Source organism: Somniosus microcephalus, chromosome 21 (assembly GCF_052327205.1).
Source record: "Somniosus microcephalus isolate GS21.2 chromosome 21, FLI_Smic_1.0, whole genome shotgun sequence".
Lineage (NCBI taxonomy): Eukaryota > Metazoa > Chordata > Chondrichthyes > Squaliformes > Somniosidae > Somniosus > Somniosus microcephalus.
The window spans coordinates 16,641,163-16,659,641 of record NC_141007.1 but is presented as its reverse complement, the minus strand read 5'-3'; the positions used below and the strand labels follow the sequence as shown (position 1 = coordinate 16,659,641).

Sequence of the window (18,479 nt, the reverse complement as noted above, 5' to 3'; positions counted from 1 at the left end):
CACAGCCGGTCAGTGCAGAGACACAGCCGGTCAGTGCAGAGACACAGCCGGTCAGTGCAGAGACACAGCCGGTCAGTGCAGAGACACAGCCGGTCAGTGCAGAGACACAGCCGGTCAGTGCAGAGACACAGCCGGTCAGTGCAGAGACACAGCCGGTCAGTGCAGACACACAGCCGGTCAGTGCAGAGACACAGCCGGTCAGTGCAGAGACACAGCCGGTCAGTGCAGACACACCCGGTCAGTGCAGAGACACAGCCGGTCAGTGCAGAGACACAGCCGGTCAGTGCAGACATACCCGGTCAGTGCAGACATACCCGGTCAGTGCAGAGACACAGCCGGTCAGTGCAGAGACACAGCCGGTCAGTGCAGACACAGCCGGTCAGTGCAGACACAGCCGGTCAGTGCAGAGACACAGCCGGTCAGTGCAGAGACACAGCCGGTCAGTGCAGAGACACAGCCGGTCAGTGCAGACATACCCGGTCAGTGCAGACACAGCCGGTCAGTGCAGACACAGCCCGGCTTGGTTAGCCTATGCCTTGCACTACAAATGATGTCTGTAGGCTGTAAGAAGGGTAAGAAGCAGAGGAGCTAATACATGAGACTGTGACAAGCTGCAACAATGGAGGTTCCAGGCTTCATTGGACTTACATTGTGCGTACAGCACTCATGTACCCAGGGTACAGTGCACATACCAAGTATCTGCCGCATAAATACAACGAGTTGTATTATTAATGCAACAATCCCTTGATAAATATCAGCGTGTGTGCTGGGAATCTATTAAAAACAACAGGATTTGAGTATAAGATTAAAGGGCCTAAAAATTCAGTTGCTTTGTGACTCCTGTTAGCGCCCTGCAGAATCGCCGGGCGGTGACACCGACAGCTGCAGGAGGCGTTGATCGGGAGGCCGGGCGCTTCGGGGGCGGAAGTTAAAGGGGAGGTTGGCGCGGTAAGTATAAAATTTGTTGCAATGCATTATTTCAATTTTTTCCATTTTTCTTGGGCCGCGATCGATCAGCCCAGCGCTCTGCTGGAGTGCACGGGGCTGATCGGGTTGGATCGCGGCTGCCGTCGGGGATCAGCTAACTGGTCCCAATGCAGAGCCTGCAGCGATGGCCCTTCCCTTTAAGGGAGGGAAGGAGCGTTGGATCTCAGCAGCGCCGCATCACTCCCGCCCCGCCTGCGTCCTTTAGCGCTCCAGGACGGAAGTGGAGTGCTTGATTTAGCGCTCCGCTTCCTTCCTGGAGCGCCAACACCGAATTTAGTGAAAGCTGAGAATCATTCGCGCCTGGCGCAAACTTTTCCAGCTTTCAAAAGTTACCCGAATTTCTCCCCCTTAGAATATAAATCAGATCATTAAATAAGTAGAAAGCTGTGAGCAGCGTCTCACCCTGAAGTCTATCCCGACAGTGGCGATGAAGTTCCCTGCTAGAAAGGCGTGGTCTTTGAACTGGACCAGGAAGCAAGTCTTGCCCACACCAGAGTCTCCAATTAACATGACCTATAGTGTGTGCAAAGTCTCATTAGAACAAGAGAGAGCAGCATCAGTGCATGAAACAGTTATCCAACAGGTCAGTTCAACACAAGAGATCCAGCAAAGTATTGGGAGATGACCTTCGAGGGTGAAATACCCCTTTACAGCCTCCAGTGCACATGACAGTATCCAAGGAGCTCCCACTAAGGCACACCAATGCCAAAAGGGGAACGTGGTGACTTCCTTGGGGCTATCAAGGGATATAGAGATCGGGCGGGAAAGCGGAGTTGAGGTTGAAGATCAGCCATGATCTTATTGAATGGCGGAGCAGGCTCGAGGGGCTGAATGACCTCCTCCTGCTCCTATTTCTTATGTTCTTAAATGGGCTGCCGTGTTTCCTACATTACAACAGCGACTACACTTCAAAAGTACTTCATTGGATGTAAAGCGTTTTGGGGTGTCCTGAGGATGTGAATAGCTCTATATAAATGCAAATTTGTTCCTTCTTTCTACTTATGTGGTCATTTGGGAACATGGTTACTTGGAGATGACTCACACTCCAATATATAATTTGCCACTGGGAATTCTGTGGTCTTCACGGCCTACCATTACCTTACAGGATGGGTTCAACGAGCAAACAAGAACAGACCTTTCCATAGTGTTGTTCAGAGAGAGACATTGCAACGTGTTTTTCAAAAATCAGTGGATGCTGAGTTGGAGGGAAAATGGAACACCCTACAATCCTCCGAGATCTCTGTAACCTCCTCCAGCCCTACAACCCTCCGAGATCTCTGTAACCTCCTCCAGCCCTATAAACCCTCCGAGATCTCTGTAACCTCCTCCAACCCTACAACCCTCCGAGATCTCTGTAACCTCCTCCAGCCCTACAATCCTCCGAGATCTCTGTAACCTCCAGCCCTACAATCCTCCGAGATCTCTGTAACCTCCTCCAGCCCTACAATCCTCCGAGATGTCTGTAACCTCCTCCAGCCCTACAAACCTCCGAGATCTCTGTAACCTCCTCCAGCCCTACAAACGTCCGAGATCTCTGTAACCTCCTCCAGCCCTACAATCCTCCGAGATCTCTGTAACCTCCTCCAGCCCTACAATCCTCCGAGATCTCTGTAACCTCCTCCAGCCCTACAATCCTCCGAGATCTCTGTAACCTCCTCCAGCCCTACAAACCTCCGAGATCTCTGTAACCTCCTCCAGCCCTACAAACCTCCGAGATCTCTGTAACCTCCTCCAGCCCTACAATCCTCCGAGATCTCTGTAACCTCCTCCAGCCCTACAATCCTCCGAGATCTCTGTAACCTCCTCCAGGCCTACAATCCTCCGAGATCTCTGTAACCTCCTCCAGCCCTACAATCCTCCGAGATCTCTGTAACCTCCTCCAGCCCTACAATCCTCCGAGATCTCTGTAACCTCCTCCAGCCCTACAAACCTTCGAGATCTCTGTAACCTCCTCCAGCCCTACAATCCTCCGAGATCTCTGTAACCTCCTCCAGCCCTACAACCCTCCGAGATCTCTGTAACCTCCCCCAGCCCTACAACCCTCCGAGATCTCTGTAACCTCCTCCAGCCCTACAAACCTCCGAGATCTCTGTAACCTCCTCCAGCCCTACAATCCTCCGAGATCTCTGTAACCTCCCCCAGCCCTACAACCCTCCGAGATCTCTGTAACCTCCTCCAGCCTACAACCCTCCGAGATCTCTGTAACCTCCCCCAGCCCTACAATCCTCCGAGATCTCTGTAACCTCCTCCAGCCCTACAAACCTCCGCGATCTCTGTAACCTCCTCCAGCCCTATAAACCTCCGAGATCTCTGTAACCTCCTCCAGCCCTATAAACCTCCGAGATCTCTGCGATCCTCCAATTCTGGCCTCTTGTGCATCCCCGATTTCCATCGCTCCACCATTGGCGGCTGTCCCTTCAGCTGCCTAGGCCCGAGGCTCTGGAATTCCCTCCTGTAAACCTCTCCATTTCTCTATCCCTTCCTTCTCCTTTAAGATGCTCCTTAAAACCTACCTCTTCGACCAAGCTTTGGGTCACCTGCCCTAATATCTCTTTATGTGGCTTGGTGTCAACTTTTGTCTGATAACGCTCCTATGAAATGCCTTGGGGCATTTTACTACATTAAAGGTGCTATATAAATGCAAGTTATTGTTGTTGAAAATGGAAAGGGTTGGCGACCAAGACCATGGTCAACGAGAATGGTTTTCAGGGAGGTTGGTGGCAAAGCGGAGGAATGTAGGGAAGGAGTTCCAGAGGGTAGCATTGTACAGACTGGAAGAGTGGCTACTAATGGTGGGTAAGAGAGAGCGAGGGGACTGGATTCACCCAGTGTCTGAGGAGTTGAAGATATGTGAGGGAACATAGGACTGTAAGAGATCCCCGATGCAGGATGAGGGGAGGCCGCAGAGAGAGTCGGAAACGAGGGCACTGAAAGTCAATTTGCTCAGACACGGGGAAGTTGAGTGGAGCCTGGAGAGGATGAAGTGATGGGAGGGGGGACTTGGCGAGGATCTGGGCTGCAGCATTCTGAACCAATTGTCTGTGGAGGTGAGGAAGGATGGCTCGGTGAGCATTGGAAGAAGGCAGGGCAATAAGGAGCTGGACTCGGGTGGTGGGGAGGAGGTAAGGTTGGAGGCAGGCAATGTTACAGAGCAGAAGTTGTGGTGGAGCCGTACACTGAGGCCCCGCACCACTGGACACTGCCTCAGGGACATAGGCGTTGATTGGAGCCAATGAGGTTGACTTTAGATTTGCCGACATTGAGCTGGAGGAAATTTTGGCTGGTACAGGTCCTAATGTTGGATAGGCAATTGGAGACTGCATCAACAGCCTTTGGATTGAGGGAGGTGGAGAGATAGAGTTGTGCGTTGTTGATGTCCATATAGAAGCTGACTCTTTTTTTTGGTCAATATTGTAGCACACAAATGATGATGTAAAGGGGATCAAGAACACAGCACTGTTGGACACGTGCAGTGACCAGGGGACAGGAAGGGTGAAACCTGCATCTGGTATTTTCCTTCTTCCCTTTGTTCGAGGTATTCCAAGAGGACCTCAAACCCACATCTTCACAGATTGGGCTGTATTTGGATCCAGCTCCCAGTGGTGAAAGGCCAACCTGATGGTCCTGTATCATTCAGGGAAGCATATCTCAAATAGGAACAGGAGGAGGCCATTCAGCCCCTCGAGCCTACTTCGCCATTCAATGAGATCATGGCCGATCTGAACCTCAACCCCATTTACCCGCATTAGCTCCCTACCCCTCGATACCCTGACCTAACAAAAATCTATTGATCTCAGTCTTGAAAGCTCCAACTGACCCCCAGCATCCACAGCCTTTTGGGGGGAGAGTTCCAGATTCCCACCGCCCTTTGTGTGAAGAAGTGCTTCCTGATTTCACCTCCTGAACAGCCTGGCTCTAATTTTAAGATGATGTCCCCTTGTTCTTGATTCTCCCACCAGAGGAAATAGTTTCTCCGTATCCACCCTATTGAATGCCTTTAACAGTTTACACATCTCTTTCAGATCAGCTGCTATACTCGAGGAACATTTTCCAATTTAATGGGGAAGGACTGACAATTTTGATTGCCATGGATCTGCCCCTGTTCTGATGCTTCCACTCTGCAGCCACTCAGTGCAAACCTCTTTAGAAAAGTGAAACTTCTCAATCCTTTACCTGAACACACATATCCCTCAAGGCACTGTCTGAACTCCATATGTGACCCAAATAATAAAAAAAAAGATATTGATGCTGCTTCACCATGGCAACCATGTAGACACCGGTTTAACACCGTCACTTGACCCAGCAACATCATGTTACCCACTGCAACATCCTCTGTCTTACCAATATGCCATGTTGCACTGTGACATCCCCTTTAACTGCTAACTTTACACGATACAGAACAGACAGGGCAGAGGAGAGCAGGAGAATCTCATGAGTGTACAGTGCAATCTTTCTGTGTCCCAAACCCTCCCACCAGTTGGTGGAGCCTTGGAGAGGGTGCAGAGGAGATTTATCAGAATGGGACCAGGGATGAGGGACTTCAGTTATGCGGAGAGCTACTGGAGAAGCTGGGGTTGTTCTCCTTAGAGCAGAGAAGGTTAAGGGGAGATTTAATAGAGGCGTTCAAAATTATGGAAGGTTTTGATAGAGTAAATAAGGAGAAACTGTTTCCACTGGTAGGAGGGTCGAGAACCAGAGGGCACAGATTTAAGGTAATTGGCAAAAAAAAACAAGGGGGAGATGAGGAGAAATTGTTTTGCGCAGCGAGTTGTTGTGATCTGAAAGGGCGGTGGAAGCAGATTCAATAGTAACTTTCAAAAGGGAATTGGATAAATACTTGAGGGGGAAAATTTTGCAGGGCTGTGGGGAAAGGGCGGGGGAGTGGGACTAACTGGAGATCTCTTCTAAAGAGCCGGCACTGATACGATGGGCCAAATGGCCGCCTTGTAAGATTCTATGATTTTAAATATTTTAATAGAAGGTAGCTTTCCGTCAGTCAGTGAGTTAGGGGCTCTGATACAGTCCCGCTCTCCATAACATCTGGGGAACGCACCCTTTACTTTGCTCTGGGGTTTACCCAGTGAGGAGGAGCAGGACTGGAACCTACCACTTTTACAGTGGTGCCCAAGAAGCTGGCAGTGGGCCCGGGTGGGGGTGTGTGGCACACACGTCAGCAGCACCTTCGGAACCCACCTAGGCTGGAGGTATTACTCTTGAAGAACCAAACTTGTCGGGGCCTCAAACATGAGCCAAGGCCCTTATTTGCATACGCTAAAGGTCTAACGCCTGTTCCAGGCATGGCCGCCACACGCCGCTTTATTGGCCTTTAACAATATGGCGGGCAGCGCACTTCCGGCTCATAATGAGCGTGCGCTTCCTGCCGCCATATTGGAGGCTTAGGGGGCTGTTTAGCGCCCAAAAAACGGGCACTGCGCGGCTACATTTCTAGGCCATGGTCTGCTCCTGTGGCCATTCACACAGGAGGCGTAATGCCCAGAAAGAGCATCCAAAGCGGTGTCAGCCGTGGCTCAGTGGGTAGCACTCTCACCTCTGAGTCCAGAAGGTTGCAGGTTCAAACCCCACTCCAGGGACTTGAGCACAAAAGTCTAATCTGACACTCCCAGCTCCGTGCTGAGGGAGTGCCGCACTGTCGGCAGGTGCCGTCTTTCGGATGAGACGTTAAACCGAAGCCCCTGTCTGCTCTCTCAGGAAGGACGTAAACGATCCCATGGCACTATTTCGAAGAAGAGCAGGTGAGATCTCCCAGTGTCCTGGCCAATATATATCCCTCAACCAACATCGCTTAAAAAAAAAGGATGATCTGGTCATTATCACAGTGCTGTTTGTGGGATCTTGCCGTGCACACATTGGCTACTGCTTTTCCCACATTAAAACAGCAGCTACACTTCAAAAAAGTACTTTATTGGCTGTAAAGCAATGTGGGACGTCCTGAGCATGTGAAAGGCACTATAGAAATGCACGTTCTGGCGTGTTGTGGTGCATCACCTATTGCATTTCCCTGTGAAATAGGTGATGCACCCCCAACATGGCTGAATGCTTGAGCGCTCGCTGTACGTATGTCCATGCTCGACCCCTGCACACTCAAGAGGCCAGTGACAGGTCAATTCCATTTCATCTGCTGGGAGGATAGCAAGGGCTGTGAACAGTCTTTAGTTGCATCTGCTTAGCCCAGCCCAGTATGGCGACTGAGGTCCCGATATTGGCTGGGGCTGGTTCCGTGAGCTGGGAGGGGGGGTGCGGGGGGCAGTGGTGAGGAGTTTTGACTCTCCGCATGTTGAGCAGTTTTAACTCCACAGCATGCGTCTTTTTTTTCGAGCAGGCTCTCCCGCTCTGAGGAGCCAGCCTGATTGACCGGCCTGGCTCCCTGTCGGGAGGTCTACCTTCAGGAGGAGGCCACAGGCCAGGAGCAGGTAGGGAGCCCTCAGCTGCATTAGTGTTAGTGTGTAGGGGGGGAGGGTGGTCTGGACTGTAAAGGGGTGGGTGGTACCGATCCCGGGGTGAGATCCGATCCCCGATCCCGGGAGGTCCGATCGCTGGCCGGGGGGGGGGTGGGCTTTGATTGGGGATGGGTGGGGGGTCCGATGGCAGGCAGGGGAGTGGGTAAGCTTGGCGGGCCGAGCAGGGGGGCAGCACTCCTGCTCCTCCTGGCCCACAAGCACTGCGGTAAATGTATTTTTTCCAGGAAGCCTCCCTGGAGCTGCCGGGTTTCCCGAGGCCTGGGGAACATGGCCGGCCGGGGTTAAACCTGGAAGGCACGCAGCCTTATGGTAATATTTAAATAGCCAGCCCGTCTCCTGGGAGTGGGTTGGTTGCATGTCCCCATCCCGCCCCCGTTAAACACAGAAGTGGGTGGGTTTGGGTCGGGTATGAGATTTTAAAAATGTTGACATCCCACCTGACACAAACCACCTGTTTTTTGTGGTTCAAGTTAACCCCTAAGTGTCACTGGGTCCACTCTTACTCAGTGATGTGAAGTCATTCCTCAACACTTAGAATCACAGAAATGACAGCACAGTGGAGGCTATTCGGCCCATCGCGCCTGTGCTCGCTCTCTAACTGGAGCTGTCTATTCCACTCCCACTTCCCTGCTCTTTCCCCGTATCTTTTTATATTTTTCCATGTTAAATTGTTATCCAATTCTCTTTTTCAATGATGATCTAGTTTTTTGTAATAAAGCATTTCCCACGTAATAACTCCGTGTGCAAAAATTACTTCTCACTTCCCCATTTTATTTTTCCTCAGTGTCTACTTGTTGCCATTTCCCCAACCATTGGAAATAGTTTTTCAATATTTAATCTCTCAAAACCTTTTCTAATTTTGAAAACCTTTATTTGATTCCTATTGACCTTCCATGTTCCAATGACTCAATTTTTCAAGCCCTCTCGCTCCTAATCTCATTCTGATGGATCTTCCTTGACCCTTTCCATGGCTCTGATACTCTTCCTAGAATGGGGTGCCCAGAACTGAATTGAATAAATCTGGCCATTCGTGGGCTGGCACCAGAGCAGTGGCCATGAATCTGTTGGTTTGTGGTAGAAACCCAATTGGTTCACTGATGCTCTTCAGGGAAGGGAAGCCTACAACGTGGTGCCAGTTCCACCCTATGCGGTTGACCCTTAATGCCCTCTGAAGTGACCAAGCAAGCCGCCCGATTGTCAGGAGAACGCCCGCCATAACCTCAACAAGACAACCAGGGAGTGGGCACTAAACGTGGCCTTGTGAACGCCATGGAAACAAATTAAAATTGTGAATTTGGGAGGTCAGAGTGCCCCGCACGATTCCCTGCCCTTTTGGGGAGAGGGGGCGATGAGAGGGAGCACAACAGGGGAGCGCAGAGGGAGGGTGGGCACGGCGAGAGGGTGGGGAAAGCAGAGGGAGTGTGGAGGGAGTGGATGGGGAGCGGAGAGAGTGCGGGGAGAGCGGAGAGCGGAGAGCGGGCGGGGAGAGCGGAGTGTCAGCAAAACCCACAGAAACTGCAGGAGAAACTGGGAAATTGGGTCCCCGACTCTGACAATCAGCATGATCCGAATCTTTTCCACGTGAGGGTGGAGATTTCTCCTGGTCTATTACGAGAGATTTTGTCAATCCATTAAAATAAGGGGCACGGGAGAGCTTCCTCCTTCGTGAAGCAAACATCTCTCTGAGGAGTTGAAACTGAGACTCGGATCTGGTGCCCCGCTCATATAGAAGAGAAATTGAAAGCTGGCATGACAGCAAAGGGTCAGTTAAAAATAGACGGTGAAACACGTGTAATAATTGCCAATTCTGCATGTAATTGGGTGAGTGACTGGATACTGAAGCAAACAGTTAGCTCGCTGTCTAAATTGCTGAGCAGTACAACGTTTAGGGCTAGAAATTCGGTGCCTTAGTGCCTCCCATTATCGCCTCAGGGCTGGGGGAGGGGGGGACGATAACTGGTGCTAAGTTCTTACCGCCCGGGCGCGGCGATGTTACCGCTGCCCGTGAAATTCACCTGCCGGTTTGCGGCAACAGTAACCCCTATTGCCATGCCCACCTGCGGCCAGAGATCGTGACGTCACCCGGCCGCGCGTTGCCCCGGTAGCGCCCCGAACCCAAAATTCATTTCCGCCCCCTGAAGCATCGCCGGGCGAAAACAACGGCAGCTTCAGGGGACGTGCGTTGGGCGGCCGGCCGCTTCGGGGGGCGAAGCTTAAAGGCGAGGTGACCGAGGTAAGTAAAAAAAAAGTACCTTTTTAGATCCGTTTTTTTCCCGCAGGTTCCTGCCTGCGATTGATCAGCCCGGCACTTTGAGTGCGTGCCGGGCTGATCGCGCGGGTTCGCCGCTCCCTCGATGGTCCAGGTAGCTGCCATTTCTATTGCAGAGCCTGCAGCAATGGCACTTCCCTTTAAGGGAGGGAGGGAAGGAACCTTTGAACGCGGCAGCGCTGCAGAACTCACCACCCCGCCTGCTGCCGATCGCGCTCCAACAGGGAAGTGGAACGCTTGATTTAGCACTCCTCCTCCTCCTTCTTGGAGCGAGAAAACCGAATTTTTTAAAAGTTAGAAAGACATAGCGCCTGGCGCTAATTTTCCAAACTTTTAAAAGTTATCGCCCCAAACCCAACTTCACCCCCTTAGTTTTTTTTAATTGCCTGAACTTTGCTACTGATTTCCTACAAGAAGTTCCAACACTCAGTGCAGTCCAGGTGCAAACTGAAAAGCATGAAACGGCTGTCTTAAGGGAATCCAGAGCTGCTCCTCTATTCCGAAGAGCATTCACGGGCGGGGGAGCTGATAAGCTGCACGTCGAGCTAGAAAACGAGTGAAGGTTGACCGGCTGCTTGAAATAAAGTTGACAGGATGAAAGAAAGGGAGGAAGGAAGGAACAAACAGACTTGCATTTCTATAGCGCCTTTCACGACCTCAGGACGTCCCAAAGTGCTTTACAGCCAATGAAATACTTTTTGGAGTGTAGCCACTGTTGTAATGTAGGAAACACGGCAGCCAATTTGTGCACAGCAAGATCCCACAAACAGCAATGTGATAATGACCAGATAGTGTGTTATAGTGATGTTGGATGAGGGTTAAATGTTGGCCGGGACACCGGGGAGAACTCTGAGGAGGCCTGAGCTTAGAACTTTTGACATGGGAATACAAGAAGTTAGACTGAAAGTGCAGTGGGACATGGGCTGGCCATAAGTGGAGCTGCAGGTACTGACATCCCATCACTTTTAGTTGTAGGGGCAGGGGTGGTTTGTGTGGGGGGGGGTGGGAGAAGTGGACAAACCTAGGCCAAAGCATCCTGCGAGGCGTGGAACGCAGATGACGTTTCCTGTCACTTGCTCAATCTTGGCCATTCACCCCTCCAGAACGCCCATGGGCGTATTTCACAGCAATGGTGTGTTTGGGAATTACTGATGGGGAATGTGAATGCTGAGAACATGAGATTTATATTTTAAGGAGACCTGGCATCAAGCTTCCCCCGTCCCCCCACACAGAAAACTTTTTACATTTTAGTTGGTGAATTTCCCAGCAATTTAGAATCTACTATAACTCAAGCCAAAAATAATTTACTTTGGAATGTGTCCACGATCTTTAAATTGTCACACTGCTTGTCCAACATCCAGTACTGGATGAGTGGAAATTGCCTCCAACTAAATATTGGGCTGCCCGAAGCCATTGTCTTTGGGCCCCACCACAAACATAGCCACCGACTCCATCCCTCTCCCTGGCAACTATCTGAGGCTGAACCAGGCTGTTCGGAGCCTTGGTGTTGTATTTGACCCCGAGAGGAGCTTCGACCACATATCTGCGACATCACTAAGACCTCCTATTTCCACCTCCGTAACATCACCTGACTCCACCCTTGCCTCAGCTCATCCGCTGCTGAAACCCTCATCCATGCCTTTGTTACCTCTAGACTTGACTATTCCAACGCATTCCTGGCTGGCCTCCCACTTTCCACCCTACGTAAACCTGAGATCATCCAAAACTCTGCTGCTGTGTCCTAACTCGCACCAAGTCCCGTTCACCCATCTTCCAACATTCGATAGACTCTGGAACAGTTCCCATGGATTGGAGGGTAGCTAATGTAACCCCACTATTTAAAAAAGGTGGTAGAGAGAAAACAGGGAATTATAGACCGGTAAGCCTGACATCGGTAGTGGGGAAAATGCTAGAGTCTATTATAAAAGATGTAATAGCAGAGCACTTGGAAAACAGTGACAGGATCGGACAAAGTCAACATGGATTTACAAAAGGTAAATCATGCTTGACTAATCTACTGGAATTTTTTGAATATGTAACTGGTAGAATAGATAGGGGAGAACCAGTGGATGTGGTGTATTTGGACTTTCAGAAGGCTTTCGATAAGGTCCCGCATAAGAGATTAGCGTGTAAAGTTAAAGCACATGGGATTGGTGGTAAGGTACTGTCTTGGATAGAGAACTGGTTGGCAGACAGGAAGCAAAGTGTTGGAATAAACAGGTCTTTTTCCAAGTGGCAGGCAGTGACTAGTGGGGTACTGCAGGGATCGGTGCTAGGACCTCAGCTATTCACAATATATATTAATGATCTAGACGAGGGAACTAGATGCAATGTCTCCAAGTTTGCAGACAACACAAAGCTAGGTGGGCGTGTGTGCTGTGAGGAGGATGCCGAGAAACTCCAGTATGATTTGGACAGGTTGGGTGATTGGGCAGATGCATACCTGGGATGGCAGGAATGACATATGAGGAGAGATTGGGCCGATTGGGATTATATTCGCTGGAGTTTAGAAGAATGAGAGGGGATCTCATTGAAACTTATAAAATTCTAACAGGACTAGATAGACTAGATGCAGGAAGGATGTTCCCGATGGCGGGGGAGTCCAGAACCAGGGGTCACAGTCTAAGGGTAAGGGTTAAGCCATTTAGGACTGAGATGAGGAGGAATTTCTTCACCCAGAGAGTGGTGAACCTGTGGAATTCTCTACCACAGAAGGCAGTTGAGGCCAATTCATTAAATATATTCAAGAAGGAGTTAGATATATTTCTTAAGGCTAAAGGGATCAAAGGATATGGGGAGAAAGCAGGGACAGGGTACTGAATTTGGATGATCAGCCATGATCTCATTGAATGGCGGAGCAGGCTCGAGGGGCCGAATGGCCTACTCCTGCTCCTATCTTCTGTGATTTCTATCACCCCTGTGCTCGGTGATCTACATTGGCTCCCAATTAAGCAATGCCTTGGTTTTAAAATTTTCATCTTTGTTTTCAAATCCCTCCATGGCCTCGCCCCTCCCTATCTCTGTAGCCTCCTCCAGCTCTACAGCCCTCCGAGTTCTCTGCGCTCCTCCAATTCTGGCCTCTGGAGCACCCCTGATTATAATCGCTCCCTCATTGGTGATCGTGTCTTCTGTTGCCGAGGCCCTAAGCTCTGGAATTCCCTCCCTAAATCTCTCCGCCTCTCTCTCCTCCTTTAAGACGCTCCTTAAAACCTAATTCTTTGACCAAGCTTTTGGTCACCTGTCCTAATTTATCCTTATGTAACTCGGTGTCAAATTTTGTTTGATAACATTCCATTATTGTGCCTTTGGAGGGTTTATGTTAAAGGCGCTATATAAATACAAGTTTTTGTCGTGGCAAAATGGATATTTGCCTCGGTTGAATTTTTTTTTACTTATATAATATTCCTGTCCTGCTAGATTCAGCATGTAAGGGTATAAATCCTCACACTGCACACAAATTTGAATAGTGAGCCTGCAGATTTTCCTGGGGGTGTCATGGCCTTTGGCCACCTTGCTGACTACTGAGCGGAATCAGTGCTGTTGGCGAGCTTACCTCATGATACCGTTGCGCGCTATGATGTAAGCTCGCTGGCGCATGCGACGGGCTCAGTGCCAGCTTGGATTTGCTGCATTGAGGCGTGGTGCTTACAAGCTCACTGTGCCTGTTGTGAGTGACTGCAGGTAAGCTTGACTTTACAGCAGTCTGGGACCCCGGCCAAATGCCCAGTTAAAAAACTTTGCTGACTCCACTTTGAAGAGAAGCTTCACATCAATAGTTCAAGTCTCGCTCTATACAAGTCTTAAATATTAAAATCTCTGTACTATGTATCTAACCTGAGCTGTACCTGCCGTGGGAGTGTTTGATGGGACAGTGTAGAGGGAGCTTTATTCTGTATCTAACCCGTGCTGTACCTACCCTGGGAGAGTTTGATGGGACAGTGTAGAGGGAGCTTTATTCTGTATCTAACCCGTGCTGTACCTGCCCTGGGAGAGTTTGATGGGGAAGTGTAGAGGGAGCTTTATTCTGTATCTAACCCATGCTGTACCTGCTCTGGGAGAGTTTGATGGGACAGTGTAGAGGAAGCTTTATTCTGTATCTAACCCATGCTGTACCTGCCCTGGGAGAGTTTGATGGGACAGTGTAGAGGGAGCTTTATTCTGTATCTAACCCATGCTGTACCTGCTCTGGGAGAGTTTGATGGGACAGTGTAGAGGGAGCTTTACTCTGTATCTAACCTATGCTGTACCTGCCCTGGGAGTGTTTGATGGGGCAGCATAGAGGGAGCTTTACTCTGTATCTAACCCGTGCTGTACCTGCCCTGGGAGTGTTTGATGGGACAGTGTAAAGGGAGCTTTACTCTGTATCTAACCCCGTGCTGTACCTGCCCTGGGAGTGTTTGATGGGACAGTGTAGAGGGAGCTTCACTCTGTATCTAACCCGTGCTGTACCTGCCCTGGGAGCGTTTGATGGGACAGTGTAGAGGGAGCTTTACTCTGTATCTAACCCGTGCTTTACCTGCCCTGGGAGTGTTTGATGGGACAGTGTAGAGGGAGCTTTACTCTGTATCTAACCCATGCTGTACCTGCCTTATTGGGTGTAAACATGCTTTAGGCCTGTACTCACAGTCTAAGTTAAATACTTTGCCAACATCGACATTATCCATTCCTCTGAGCATTTTAAAAATTGTGACTAATCAGAATGGGAAAAAAGCCAGTAATGGAGAAAGCCCATTGAAGGTCATCACTGTGGTACTCAAACTCTGCCACTGGCATCCAACTGGACTTTGACCGTCTCTAATGTGTTGTCCCGATCACCCACCTGGCAGTCATCACTCTCTGAGTAACGTCCTTGTTGGGGAGTTATAATGAGGGGTCTTTGACGTTTCTTCTTCTGTTATATTTTTCCTGCTTCGATTTTAAACCTCTCATCCTTCACGTGCAAACCCCTCCATGGCCTCACCTCTCCATATCTCTGTAATCTCCTCCAGCCCTACAAACCATCGAGATAGAATCATAGAATCTTACAGCACACAAGGAGGCCATTCGGTCCACCATGCCCGTGCTGGCTCTTTGAAAGAGCGATCCAATTTATTCCCACTCCCCTGCTTTTTCCCCATGACCCTGCAAATTAGTCCTCTTCAATTGCCTTTTGAAAGTTCTTATGGCATCTGCTTCCACCACACTTTCAGGTAGTACGTTCCAGATCTTATAAGAACATAAGAAATAGGAGCAGGAGTCGGCCATTCAGCCCTTCGAGCCTGCTCTGCCATTCAGTAAGACCTTCTACCTCAACTCCACTTTCCCGCACTATCCCCATATCCCTTGATTACCTTAATATTCAAAAATCTTTGTCTTCAATATACTCAACGACTGAGCCTCCACAGCCCTCTGGGGTAAAGAATTCCAAAGATTCACCACCCTCTGAGTGAAGAAATTTCTCCTCATCTCAGTCCTAAATGGCCGACCTCTTATTCTGAGACTGTTACCCCTGGTTCTAGACTCCCCAGCCAGGGGAAACATCCTCCCTGCATCTACCCTGTCAAACCCTGTAAGAATTTTGTATGTTTCAATGAGATCACCTCTCATTCTTCTAAATTCTAGAGAATATAAGAGAATATATACTCAATCTCTCCTCATAGGACAATCCCCCCATCCCAGGAACCAGTCTGGTGAACCTTTGTTGCACTCCCTCTATGGCAAGTATATCCTTCCTTAGGTAAGGAGACCAAAACTGTCCACAATACTCCAGGTGTGGTCTCACCAGGGCCCTATATAATTGCAGTAAGACGTCTTTACTCTTATACTCAAATCCTCTTGTAATAAAGGCCAACATACCATTTGCTTTCCTAATTGCTTGCTGTACCTGCATGTTAACTTTCAGTGATTCGTGTACAAGGACACCCAGGTCCCTCTGAACACCAACATTTTCCAATCTCTCACCATTTAAAAAATACTCTGTTTTTCTATTTTTCCTACCAAAATGGATAACTTCACATTTCTCCATTTGCCATGTTCTTGCCCACTCACTTAGCCTGTCTATATCCCCTTGAAGACTCCTTGCATCCTCCTCACAACTTGCATTCCCACCCAGCTTTGTATCATCAGCAAACTTGGATATACAGGTTGAGCGTCCCAAATCCAGCAACCTCGGGACCGAGGCTGAGCCGGTTTTTGGGGTTTTCCGGACTTTGGAACGTGTTTCTGATGTCCGAAGTCCAGAAACGCCCGAGCCCAGGTTGCGATATTTCCGGACTTCGGACATCAGAAACACGTGCCGAGTCCGGAAATGCCTGGGCCCAGGTTACGCTTTTGGTAAGCCTCCTTTTAGGGTGTCCGGATTCCGGAACATTTTTCGGATTCCGGACCCCTGCCGCCAATCGTCCCGGAGTCCGGATTCTGGAACATTCCGGAACTCTAGATTTGGGATGCTCAAACTGTACTACATTTGGTCCCCTCATCCAAATCATTGATGTAGATTGTGAATAGCTGAGGCCCAAGCACTGATCCTTGCGGTACCTCGCTAGTTACAGCCTGTCAACCTGAAAATGACCCGTTTATTCCGACTCTCTGTTTTCTGTCCATTAACTGATCCTAAATCCATGCTAGTATATTACCCCCAATCCCATGAGCCCTAATTTTGTTCAATAACCTCTTGTGTGGCACCTTATCGAATGCCTTCTGAAAATCCAAATACACCACATCCACGGGTTCCCCCTTATCTATTCTGCTAGTTACAAACTCAAAAAACTCTAACAGATTCATCAAACACGATTTCCCTTTCATAAATCCATGCTGACTCTGCCCAATCCCATTATTATTTTCTAAGTGCCCTGTTACCACGTCCTTAATAATAGATTCTAGCATTTTCCCTACTACTGATGTCAGGCTAACTGGTCTGTAGTTCCCCGTTTTCTTTCTCCCTCCTTTCTTAAATAGTGGGGTTACATTTGCTACCTGCCAATCTGTGGGTTTAGCTCTAGAATCTATGGAATTTTGGAAAATAACAACCAATGCATCCATTATCTCTATAGCCACCTCTTTCAAAACCCTAGGATGTAGGCCATCAGGTCATGGGGATTTATTGACTTTCAGTCCCATTAATTTCTCCAGTACTATTTTTCACTAATACTAATTTCTTTCAGTTCCTCATTCCAGCTAGACCCTTGGTTCTCCACTATTTCTGGGAAGTTTTTTGCGTCTTCTTCCGTGAAGACAGACACAAAAGTATTGTTTAATTTCTCTGCCATTTCCTTATCCCTCATTATAACTTCTCCTGTCTCAGCCTGTAAAGGGACCCACATTTACTTTCGCTAATCTTTTCCTTTTTACATACCTATAGAGCTTTTACAGTCTGTTTTTATGTCTCTCACTATTTTACTCTCATTCTATTTTCCCTTTATCAATTTCTTGATCCTCCTTTGCTGAATTCTAAAATCCTCCCAATCCTCAGGCTTACTACTCTTTTTGGCAACATTATAAGCCTCTTCCTTTGATCTAATACTTCTCTTGTTAGCCACGGTTGGACCACTTTTCCTGTGGGGTTTTTGTGCTTTATTTGTTGTAAATTATGTATTAATTCTTTAAATGCTAGCCATTGCTTATCTACCATCATACCTTTTAATATAGTTTCCCAATCTACCTTAGCCAACTCGCCCCTCATACCTACGTAGTTTGCTTTGTTTAGATTTGAGACCCTAGTTTCGGATAAAACTAAATCACTTTCAAATTCAATATAAAATTCTATCATTTTATGGTCACTCTTCTTTACTACAAGGTTATTAATTAACCCTTTCTCGTTGCACAATACTAGATCTAAAATAGCCTTTTCCTTTGTTGGTTCCTCAACATACTGATCTAGAAAACTATCTTGTATACACTCCATGAATTCGTCCTCCACACTATTACTGCAAATTTGGTTTGCTCAGTCTATATGTAAATTAAAGTCCCCCATGATTACTGTATTACCCTTGTTACATGCACCTCTAATTTCCTGATTTATACTCTGCCCTACATTACAACTACTGTTTGGAGACCTATAAACAACTCCCACCAATGTTTTCTGCCCTTGCTGTTACTTAGCTCCACCCAAACTGATTCCATTTCTTGATGTTCGGAGCTAAGATCCTTTCTCTCTACTGTCTTTATCCCATCCTTTATTATCAGGGCTACCCCTCCTCCTTTTCCAATTTTGCATATCCCTTCTAAAAGTTAAGTATCCTGGAATATTTAGTTCCCAACCTTGGCCACATTGCAACCACGTCTCTGTAATGGGTATTAGATCACAGAATCACAGAAACCCCACAGTGCAGATAGAGGCCATTTCGGCCCATCGAGCCTGCACCAACACATATCCCACCCGATCCCTGTAACCCCACATATTTAATCCCCCTAACACTAAGGGTCAATTTATCATAGCCAATCAACCTAAACCCGCACATCTTTGGACTGTGGGAGGAAACCGGAGCACCCGGAGGAAACCCACGCAAACACAGGGAGAATGTGCAAACTCCACACAGACAGTCACCCGAGGCCGGATTCGAACCCGGGTCCCTGGCGCTGTGAGGCAACAGTGCTAACCACTATGCAAACCTGTTATTTCTATCTGCGCTATTAATTCATCTATTGTGTTGTGAATGCTTTGCGCATTCAGATAGAGTGCCTTTAGCTTTGACTTATTTCTATTTTTCCCTGATGTCACCTCAGTCACTGATGCCTTATTACCTTTGTTACTCTCTCTGTCCCTT

At 48.5% G+C, this 18,479-nt stretch overlaps 1 protein-coding gene across 2 annotated transcripts in view; it reads right to left on the bottom strand.

The window, feature by feature from the left end:
- LOC147102617 (ras-related protein Rab-37-like) overlaps positions 1-18,479 on the bottom strand; it is a 505,661-nt gene that overhangs the window by 158,865 nt on the left and 328,317 nt on the right. Inside the window, exon 2 of one of the 2 annotated variants that reach the window (XM_085963265.1) lies at positions 1,390-1,500. The exons of the other annotated variant lie outside the window; for it this stretch is intronic. Within the exon in view, the coding sequence (XP_085819391.1) occupies positions 1,390-1,500 (111 nt within the window). The remainder of the gene's footprint in view (positions 1-1,389; positions 1,501-18,479) is intronic. 2 annotated transcript variants of the gene reach the window in all.